The sequence below is a fragment of the Cibotium barometz genome, chromosome 11, assembly GCF_041138505.1.
Source record: "Cibotium barometz isolate CiBa-2024 chromosome 11, ASM4113850v1, whole genome shotgun sequence".
In the NCBI taxonomy this organism is placed as follows: domain Eukaryota; kingdom Viridiplantae; phylum Streptophyta; class Polypodiopsida; order Cyatheales; family Cibotiaceae; genus Cibotium; species Cibotium barometz.
The window spans coordinates 52,188,823-52,199,524 of record NC_141056.1 but is presented as its reverse complement, the minus strand read 5'-3'; the positions used below and the strand labels follow the sequence as shown (position 1 = coordinate 52,199,524).

General features: G+C 42.8%; 1 protein-coding gene across 2 annotated transcripts; it reads left to right on the top strand.

Moving 5' to 3' along the window:
- The first annotated feature begins 4,841 nt into the window (after positions 1 to 4,841).
- On the top strand, positions 4,842 to 8,207 carry LOC147634315 (putative protein phosphatase 2C 6). 2 transcript variants are annotated; one of them, XM_086805456.1, is made up of 4 exons: positions 4,842 to 6,829; positions 6,910 to 7,275; positions 7,403 to 7,504; positions 7,589 to 8,207. In XM_086805456.1, exons 1-3 carry the CDS (start codon positions 5,753 to 5,755, stop codon positions 7,502 to 7,504), a joined length of 1,545 nt encoding a protein of 514 aa, XP_086661582.1. In that variant the 5' UTR covers positions 4,842 to 5,752; the 3' UTR covers positions 7,589 to 8,207. The 2 variants fall into 2 exon arrangements, with proteins under 2 accessions (XP_086661582.1, XP_086661580.1); XM_086805454.1 differs by having other exon boundaries at positions 7,399 to 7,504.
- Positions 8,208 to 10,702: the final 2,495 nt, after the last annotated feature.

Here is a 10,702-nt window from a genome sequence, read left to right as displayed (position 1 = left end):
GACAAAAGTTGTGGTAGGTTGTAGAACCTACATGTTTTGATGAGGCTATTGGAAATGTGTGTTGGGAGAAAGCTATGGATGAGGAGATGGATGCATTGTATGGAAATGAGACTTGGGATTTGGTGCCATTTCCTGAAGGCAAGAAAGTGGGTGTATAAGGTGAAACATAATAGTGATGGTAGCACAAGTAGGTACAAGGCTAGATTGGTAGCCAAAGGATGTGCGTAGACACATGGGATTGATTATGAGGAGACATTTGCCCTATTTGCAAAGATGGCAACTGTGAGAGTTGTGATTACGATGGCTACAGCTAAAGGCTAGTTTTTACATTAGATGGATGTAAAAAATGCGTTCTTGCATGGTGACTTGCCAGAAGAGGTGTATATGGATCACCCACCAGGTTTTGAGGATACAGGTCACCGAGAGTATGTGTGTAAGCTTCGTAAGGCCTTGTATGTGGGGGCTGAAGCAAGCTCCACGAGCATGGCATGACAAGATTGCTGAGTATCTTGTCACTATTGGTTTTCATATGGCAAATGCAGATCACTCTTTGTATGTGCGCAAGAGTGATAAGGGTATTGTGATTATCACCATATATGTAGATGATCTTATTGTTGGGGGGTGACAACTTGGATGAGATTGAGCGTGTGAGATGAAGGATTTGGGAGACCTGCACTATTTTTTGGGAATTGAGATCATTCGCACACTTGAGGGTATTTGGTTGTTGTCACAGAGACAATATGCATTGGACACGTTGTCCAAGTATGGGATGGCTGATTGTGTAATTGTGTAAGCCAATCTCGATGCCATTAGATCAAAATGGCAAGCTTTAGTGTGGATGCAGGTTATGTGTTGTTGGAGGATCCCACTATGTACAGGAAGATTGTGGGGAGTCTGATCTATGTCACGATTAGCAGGCCAGATTTGAGCTACATTGTTGGCTTAGAGAGCCACACTATGCAAGTTCCGCGCAAACCACATCTTGATAGTGTGCGACGCACACTTCAATACTTGAGGACCATTGTTGATTATGCATTGTTTTATGCAGCAGGTATACCATTGGAGCTATATGGGTACACAGATGCAGATTGGGCAGGTAGTATCTCAGACAGGAGATCTACCGGTGGATTTATGTTTTCATTAGGGAGTGTTGCTGTGACATGGAGAAGCAAGAAGTAGCCCACATTACCTTGTCGAGTACGGAGGCAGAGTACAGAGGAGCTGCGGTGGCAGCATGTGAGGTAGCTTGGTTACGCAAGCTACTTTGCTGATTTGGGGTTGCATGTGGAGAGAAAGGTTGTCATATATTGTGACAATCTTAGTAGTATACAGTTGGCTAGGAACCCAATTTTTCATGCACAGACGAAACACATTGAGGTGCATTACCACTTCATCAAGGAGAGAGTCTTGGTAGGCAACATCGACTTGGCCTACATCAGCACACAGGATCAGGTTGCTGATATCTTCATGAAGGTCTTGGGAGCTAAGAAGCTCCGCAGATTTCGAGATATGCTTGGAGTTCATGAGCTCGAGTTGAGTTTGAGGGGGACTATTGAGATGTCAAGCTCAACATGAGCTGACACTCACGAGGCTCCTGCATGACCGTTCGACATTTATATCATTGGCGGGTTTGGTAGCTGGCACCGACATATCTTCGCCAGAGATTCTACACCTGGACTACATCGACTAGTCCACATCTACCCACTTCTCTTAGTGTGTTCACATTATGGACCGCCTGTATATATTCTATTATGTGTGTTAGTCACTTTATCTTCTTTGTAGACCTCTTTTGTTGGGTAAAGAAGAAGAAGAATTTTCAACCTCTCACCTTGTGTGCTCTCTTCTAGGGTTTGTGTGAGTGTGTGTGTGCTTGCAAGAGCTCAAGCTCTCTTCTCCCCTGTATCTTTTCAATTACTTGGTGTTAAGAAGAGATAAAATGAAACTTTAAAGATTCACTTATAAGCTTTTTAAGTACTTTGCAATCGAATGGATTGTGAAGGAATATAAAGTTCCTTTTTCTTTGGCTTACTAGTTATAATAATTTTAACAAAAAAAAGACATCACTCTAGTTCGATATAAAAGGTATCATGAAGATCAGATCTATAAAACCCTTGTATAATTAACTAATTTAATGTATAGATATGTTTGACTAAGTCTTGTTGTAGTTAATAACTTTTGAGGACCAAAAAAATCATTTTCAAGTAAGCTTTATAAGTCCAATAGGTGCAAATAAAGTGTTGTCATTAGAATTGTTTTCCAAATGCCTACCTTCAAAAAGTCTCAAAAGTTTAAAATTAAAGGAAATTTATGTTCATGGACACTTGCATAGAAGAATGCATGCCTTAACATAATGATTTTGATGTTTGAATTCATAGAAATAGATTGTTGAGGGGATACAAAAACCCAAAGTATTGTTTGTACGGTACCAAGCTGTCTAATTCATTTAATTTGAGTTAATAAAGTTCTATAAGTATAATAATAAATCAAAATTAATCTGCAATGTGAAAGATCGTGATACATTTCAAAATTTGTGCTAGTAAAGTGAACTTGTGCACGAAAAGCCATAAAAGGTAGCCAATAACTCTGTAACAATCAAGAAAAGGAAAAATAACATATAATAACATGGATGAAGAGAAGTTTTTAAAGCTTTCCTAGCACGAATTAGTAGTAAAAATTCCATGCATTTAACTTTTATCAAATCTTAGGTGAAGGTGAAGAACTGACTAGTATAGGCTTTGTGAAGCAAAAGCCATAGGAAACATTTGTGCCAAGATCATCCTAGGAAAAGCCAAAGGAAACATTTGGCCAAGATCATGTTTCCTATGGCTTTTGTGAAGCAAAATCCATAGGAAATATTTGTGCCAAGATCATCCACCTTGTGACAAATAACATGCATGCTTTCTTAATATGAGTTGCACTAAAGATTGTGAAAGTTTAGGCACTGAGGAATGCCATTCATTAATAGTAATGTTGCATTATCTTCCTAGGTTTAACTGAAGACACCTTTGGTGTAATAATTTAGCTCTATATGCATAGGCGTGTTTCACATGAAGGTACCCAATGCAACATGAAGTTATTGCAAAAGCTATTGGCCACATTAAAAACCATGGTTATGCCATGAGTATGAGTTTGCATTTATTGGTCTCCTGAACAATAGAGACTAATAATTACAATTGCAATCACCTTTGGTGGTAGCACATATATGTGGAAACGGTCCAAAGGCACAAAATATGTAATGTTTTGTTTTTTACAAAAGTATAGTCACTTTGTGGAACTTTACAATGTTGGTGTTACATATTAACCTTATTTTGAAACCTGGCTTTCCTTGTGGGAGCTCATATGATGGTTCTATCTTTTTATCTTTACCTTACAAGCACTATTAGTCCCTCATAACTTTTGATTCTTGTGGCCAATCTCTACAGCAAGTTCATACAAATGCTATGATTGTAGGTTCATTGAATTAATTTAAATTGATAAAACCCCATACATGTGCTACAAGACAACAAATTAAATATTAAAATTTGAAACAAGTGCATAATTAAGTAGAAAAATTTAGCTCGTCCATCTAGAGTAGCCATGGAAGAAACTTTTCATAAAATGACTATAGCAACATGGAGAAGTTTGCGCGCGCGCGCGGGGGAGAGGTAAAAATAGAATTTAGTTAGGCGTGCATGTCATATGGTGCATAAGTACCTCTGTTGCCTTATCAGTCCATATTCCTTCGAAGCTTTGCAAGGTGTGTAAAACTAAGCCCATCCATCTCAATTTAAGCATGTAACAATGAGGAACTACAGAATGGCTTTGGGGACAAGCTATTTTAAGGGATGCTTGGGTTTCTAGTTATGAGGATACAGCTGTGTCTTAGTCTTATATCCTAGTTTTGGCAAGTTTACGTTAAAAAATATTGCTACAATCTAGTGTCGCATATCTTCATCCTAAATTCTAGACGGCAAATTTTAATGAGCTTGATTCATTACTAGGAGAAATATAGATGGTGCTCAGGTTGCTATCCCCTCTCCTCTCTCCTCCTCTACACAATCTTGTTGCTGCCCCCTCTCCTCTCCCTCCTCCTCTACATATATTTTTTCTTTTTGTGCATACCAATTTTAGTTCTGTTTTAAGAAATTACCAAATAGGAGTATTGTTCAAAGGGTAGAAGTAGATAATTTTAGTTTGGTTTGAATAGATGGGTCCTCAAACAAGTTCAAACACAACAATAGCCATCGACAAATCTTAGATGGTGATAAGAGGGTGGCATAACCTAAAATACTCAAACATGTGCACGTGCACATGCGCATGCGCACAAGTGCACACACACACACACACACTCTCTCTCTCTCTCTACGCACACATGCATGCATGCATGCATAAACACACACAAAGTCTCTCTCTCTTTTTCTCCACATGCACATTTACAAGTTTCCTCACACGCACACATACACACTCTCTCTATTGGGTGGTATGCATGCGCACACATGCACACACTCTCTCCCAACGCACACATGCTAATGCTCCACATACACATGTAAACGTTTGCACGGAAGCATACACTCTCGCATACACACACATGCACACAATCCACGCATATGAAGCTGCACTAATGCGGACACAGATGGCGTGAGATACATACGGCGGTTGGACACATTGCATGTGAGCAAACCCTTAGTTCCTAGAGGGTAATAATTGAGTGTGGGAGGGCGCTTTCTAGATAAAAGACACGTACAGAGCTACGTGGTGGGATTTGAGTGGGGGAAGACTTTTTGATTCGGGTGGTCAATTTTATATAACAATTGGTTTTTGGGTCCATGAAACAAAATCAAATCTGATGCCGCAGCCCCACCACACCTCAAAGGATTTTTGCTTGATCAGTCCTTTTTCCTCTGTTTTTCACTCTCTCTCTCTCTGTCTCTCATCGCCATCTCCATCGCCATTGCCATTTTTTGGCCGTCTGGCACCTGTCCGTAACAACACATCCTCCCCCACAGACCTTTTCCTTTCCTCCTCCTCCAGCTCGGCCTGAGAACTGATACCCTTCTCCTTCTCTCGGAACCCACTCGATTTCACCTCCGAAGTCTCGGCTCATGGTGCAGACCCTAGCTATACCACTCACAAGGACAGTTACAGACGGCCGCAGGGTGGTGGGTCTAGGGTTTCTTTTGCCGTGCAGGTGCCATAGATGACAGCAGGAGGTAGGTTTCGTCTTCCTTGTTGCTGCAAGAGAGACATTTTTCTATCTAAGGTCCGCGTGGCGGCAAGATCGGGGATCCCCGAGTCTCCGTCTTTCTGTCAGATGGACATGAACACTCCATAGCTGGCACAATTGAAAGCTCTAAAAGGTTGAATTGTGTTGCAAAGCGGGATGGTTCCGTAGCAGATATTTTTCCCAGGTGCAGCTATTACCTCTTCATCTTGATTTTGAATGTCTGTATATGTGCAAAGGCATGCCTACAGCAGCAGTTTTATGGAGCATTTTAAGAGGGCGTCTTTTCGAGTCCTTTCTTCCTTATTCCGTCTCCTTCAGATCGGTCTGCGATATTCCTAGCCTTAACCCTAACCCTAACCCTAACCCTAAAGCTTGATTGCAGCCTTAGGGTCTCTTTCGGTTCAAGAGGACATTGGTGGGAAACAGCCTGTCTTAGCTGGCCCACCTGAAAAGGAGAGAGAGAGAGAGAGAGAGAGAGAGAGAGAGAGAGAGAGAGAGAGAGAGAGAGAGATTTTCCCTCATATCCCACCAAGGCTACGTTTTAGGGCAATGGATGAAACAGACCCGTGTCTCTCTAAGGAGAAGACCTCTGTCCCATCTGATCCAGCAGCCATTGCCAGGCGCAAACGCATGGAGATTAGACGGTTTAAGACGATGTCTTGCTCCTCTCCACTCATGCATAATGGCCCTCCTTCCCACCAGGGTAGCCTTCTCAAGCGTGCCCGCCCGCCTCTGATTAGCAACGCCTTCAGTGATTTCTGTGAGCATCTGGAAGAGGACAGGACCCCCATCCCCAACTTAAAGGTAGACGTAGGCAATGACCTGCTTCTTGCTGCACAGATCCTTACTCAAACTAAGGGCAAAGAGGTTGTTGGGCTTGATCACATCTGCTGCTCTGGCCGTGCCTTTCGCAGAGATAGTGGGCTTGTCAGATCCAAGTCCTTTCCACCTGAAGGTTGGCAGACTAGCAAGTGTTATTTCCATATGAGCAAAACCGGCCGCGGCAGTCCTGGTGCTGGTGTCGAAGGTCGCTTTGTCACTGTTGGCAGCAATGAGCAGCCAGGTTACTCATTACCGAGCTTTATGAAAGATCATAGAGCAGGTTTTTCTTCATTGGCAGCTGCTGAAGTCGTTGGCTCCTCCCCCCAAGGAGGCCTCACAAGTGTGGTTGAAGTCACAGAACAGTTGGAGAAGAAAATTTCTCAAGCTGAAGTGCAGAATTCATCCTCTGCAGCAGAACAAAGTTTGGAGCCCAGCCAAGTAGTGACCGAGACTGCTAGAGATCACGCCACACGCCTGGCAGGACCTGTTTCACGCAAATTGAACACACAAATGGTGGAACCAGTCAGTAAGGTTTCTCCTGTCCCTGTGCTTGAAGGACTTGTCTCATCTCCATCTCAGAGCAAGGCCTCTGCCAGCCATGGCGATGGCCAGTGTCCTCCCAGTGGGAAGTTGCTGGTTTGTGGGCGGAGGCGAGAAATGGAGGACACAGCTTCTATTGTGCCATCTTTTGCCCAGCTTGCATGTGATGTGGCAGAAGGCTGTTCGTGTGATGGGAAGGTGGAGAACAGGCCGACTTGTGAACTACACTTCTTTGCTGTGTATGATGGCCATGGAGGTTCTCAGGTGAGTTACTTTGGAGTAAAGCAGTATGTGCGTCTCCTTATTTTGGTGCTTAGCCATACTTGATTTCCATGGTATTGCAGGCATCCAACTATTGTGTGGAGAGGCTACATCATGCCCTTGCAGAAGAGCTTACTAACTTGTCGCTTTCCAAGGACGTCAATGGTAAACCTTCTGATGGGTTATCTTCCTCTAAGTGGGAAAAAGCAATGACTTCGTGTTTTTCAAAAATGGACAGAGAGGTTGGAGGGGTTTGTCCCAATGGACAGTGTGATGATGTAGACAGCTCAGCCACTTGCTGTGGGGATAGTATAGCCCCTGAACACGTGGGAACGACAGCTGTAGTGGCCGTGGTGAGCTTGTGTCAGATTGTGGTAGCTAACTGTGGAGATTCTAGAGCTGTTCTGTCGCGAGGTGGGAAGGCCATTCCCCTTTCTAGGGATCACAAGGTGTGTGTGTTGTGTTATCCTTAAAACTTCCAGCTTATAGTATTTTTAAGATTATTTTTCATTTTTCAGAAGTGGGAGAGGTATGGTTTGTTCCTTCACTCAATTTGTTGTTTCTAATGATAGCCAGAGAGAGAGGATGAGTCTATCCGCATCGAGGCTGCAGGTGGCCGAGTTATATACTGGGATGGCTATAGAGTGGGGGGTCTTCTGGCTTTGTCGAGAGCAATAGGTGCGTTCCTAGGTCATGAATGTCGTTCACTACATATATAATTGACCTTAAAGCTAACAAGGGCCTGGATTGTCATGGATGCAGGGGATCGTTACTTGAAACGCTATGTTGTTTCTGAGCCTGAGGTGACCTGTATGCAGCGGACAGAAGAGGATGAGTGCTTGATTCTAGCAAGTGATGGTCTATGGGATGTGATCAGTAATGATACTGCCTGTGAGATTGCTCGGAAGTGCTTAACCTCTGCTAGAAAAAAGTGCGAGCCTGGAACTTTTGCACTTGGTGAGGATCCAGCATCTGCTTCTGTGGCTGCCTTGCTAGTGAAGCTTGCCTATGGCAGAGGTAGTAAAGATAACATCAGTGTGGTGGTCGTTGACTTGAAAGCTAGACATAATTGTCCCTCCTAAGTTCAGTGCATAGGATGGATGAGTACGGCTGCTCTTTTCAGTTTTGAGATTGTAACCAAGTTGCTCCCCTTGCTTGTGCATCCGGGTAAAGGTTTTCAAGAGCAAGGACTTTTTACAGTACTGGAGGACAATTGTCTGGAATGCTTCCAAGAAGTGGAGGCGCTTAGCATAAGTAATCCCTTCATCTATGTCCAATTATTTGCAAGCTTGCAAGAAGTTGCATGTTTGCTCTATATGCTTTCTTAGAGCTTCTGATACTGCCTTTGTAAATATTTAAAATTTTAAAAGCCTTTTATGTTCTCTGGTGCAAGACTACAATTGAAGTTACATGTTTGCACTCCAAAACCTGGCCTTGTAGATGTTGTAGTAACTGATATTACACGCATGGGGAGAGAGAGAGAGGGGAAAAATCTAATCAATAACATGTAAAAAAGGAGTAAGAAAATCCAAAGTAAGGAAAACAAAGCCATCGTTTGTTTGAGCTCTCATGCCCAAGAAGAGAGAGAGAACACGTGGAAAGGTTTGGCAAACCGAGCTCAATGTCTGCAAGACTTTTGACCACAAAAGAAAACTCTGGGGGAAAGACCAAATGCGATAGAGGCTAGTGAGCATTTTTAGCCTCGGATTATCATGCACGAAAAACAAATAAAACACAGATTGCAATAGAGAGAGAGAGTGATTTTTACGTGTTCAAAATATTTAGCTGTATTTCTTGATTTGCTCTGTTGCGTAGCTGCATGTTAGTGATGACTGACAAGCGACTGTGTGGCTGGTAAGTTTTGGAAACCAGGGGCTTGTGGCAGCCATTGACACCACTCCTCCCACAGTCCCACATATCTAATCAATTGTGAATAACCCATGTACTCCTTTTAATCCATCTCCTTACCAATGAGCCAAGTAGAGCATGTGAGTCTTACCCCCAATGCCTGATATACCTTTTTATTCATGTTATTCCAAAATCCCTAATAGCTGGCAACTCCAAACAGCATGTCTACCATCGTCTTCTGCAGAGTCCCACATCTAAGGCATGACCTGGAGGTAACATTTCTCCCAACAAGTTTACTCCCTAATGGATAGACCACATAATCCACTTCCCACAAGATCATTTTAATTCTCATAGGAACTTTATGACACGACCATCTCCCATTTTCTTTTCCAACTATGAATCCCCCATTTCACCTTTTAAATTATATTATAATATTCCACATAACCCTTGTGGCAATGTTTTCCAAGTACACATGTTTAGCAAAGATAGTGTGGTTCCATTGAACCACTTCCAACCTGCCAACAACTCTTCCTTATTACTGGCAGTAGGGACCAAAATTTGTTCTAGAATTCTAGGACTTGTTTGATAATCCACAAGTCTTTGTTGTTTATATTGTACATATACGCTACCTGTATGACATACATGCTACAAGTCTCTGTTGTTTATATTGTACATATAGACTACCTGTTTATATTGTATATATAGGATACTTGTATGCCATACAAGCTACTTGTCTCTCATCCATCGAGCCCATAATAGGTTCATCCCATAAATCCCCAAATGTGTCTTATGCCCTTGTTGTTTATCCTTCTAGTAGTAGAGAGTTCCAATCTAGCCGATGGTGTGGTAAGTATGTGTGTCCACCATAGTCCAAGTTGAAAGGAGTCGCCGCTTACACCCTCCCCATCTGATTGGACCCATTATTCCCTACTATACTCCAGAAAAAAAGTTGCAAAATGGAGCATTTAGTAGTTTTAAGGAGGCATGTGAGAATACTTTTGTCTACCCAGCTCAACCTTGACCACACCCCTTTGCACCTAATGTCTGCTTCCTCCCCACAATTTGACTCAACACCTTGGACCAGCTCTCTTCTTGACTCAAGAATTTAGGTAGCATTGTGCTCACCCTTGCCCTAGCATGAATACGCAAGAATAAAACACCTAGGCCACCCCAATCTTTTGGTGTACACACTTCTTTCCAAGCTATCCAGGCTGAAAATTTTGGTCCTTCATTTATGTTTTCTCCACAAGTTCTTGATGGGAGCAATTATTATGTTAATGACATTTCTTGAAGTTAATCAAAGGGCATAAGAACATAATATAAGCATTGAGAACAGTGTTTACAATAGCCAATCTAACTTGGAATGAGACTAACAACCCTCACCATTTTTAAATCTTCCCCATGACTTTCTCTGAAGTTAATCAAAGGGCATATAAGAACATAATATAAGCAGTGAGAACACTGTTTACAATAGCCAATCTATCCTCGAATGAGACTAACAACCCTTACCATTTTTAAATCCTCCCCATGACTTTCTGTATGGCCCAGGCAATTATCCCTTTGCTGGGACACCCCAATTCCAAGACACCCCACCCCCAAACACCCCCCCCCCCCCCCCCCCCCCCCCCCCACCCCCCCCCCCCGCCCCCCCCCCCAAGTGTCTAATTATGTTGCCTTTGTTTATTACTTGGCACCCCCACCTATGGATATCAAAATCTTCATTCATCCTTTGTGTGAGGCTGATAATCCTACACTTACGGATATTACACTTGGACCCAGGTGCTTCAGCAAAACGTTGTACCATGCTCAGAGCTTTCCTAACATTACCATTGTTAGCCTGTAAGAACAGTAACGAATCATCTGCAATGTAGTGCACTGTCAGCAGCAGCTGGTCCCCCCCTTTAAGTTTTAATCCACAGATCAGTCCTTTGCTTTGGTGGCATTCTCAAGTGCAAGGATCAAAGGATGGGTAGCTACTGCAAACAGAAAGGAGGCAAAGGGCATCCCTACCTCACAAGCCCTCCCACT

Excerpts from the sequence above, each read along its gene's own strand:
- LOC147634315 (XM_086805454.1), top strand. The coding sequence starts at position 5,753 with ATGGATGAAACAGACCCGTGTCTCTCTAAGGAGAAGACCTCTGTCCCA. Across the intron at positions 7,276-7,398 it reads CCCTTTCTAGGGATCACAAG|CCAGAGAGAGAGGATGAGTC; the intron begins GTGTGTGTGTTG and ends TTCTAATGATAG. Across the intron at positions 7,505-7,588 it reads GGCTTTGTCGAGAGCAATAG|GGGATCGTTACTTGAAACGC; the intron begins GTGCGTTCCTAG and ends TCATGGATGCAG.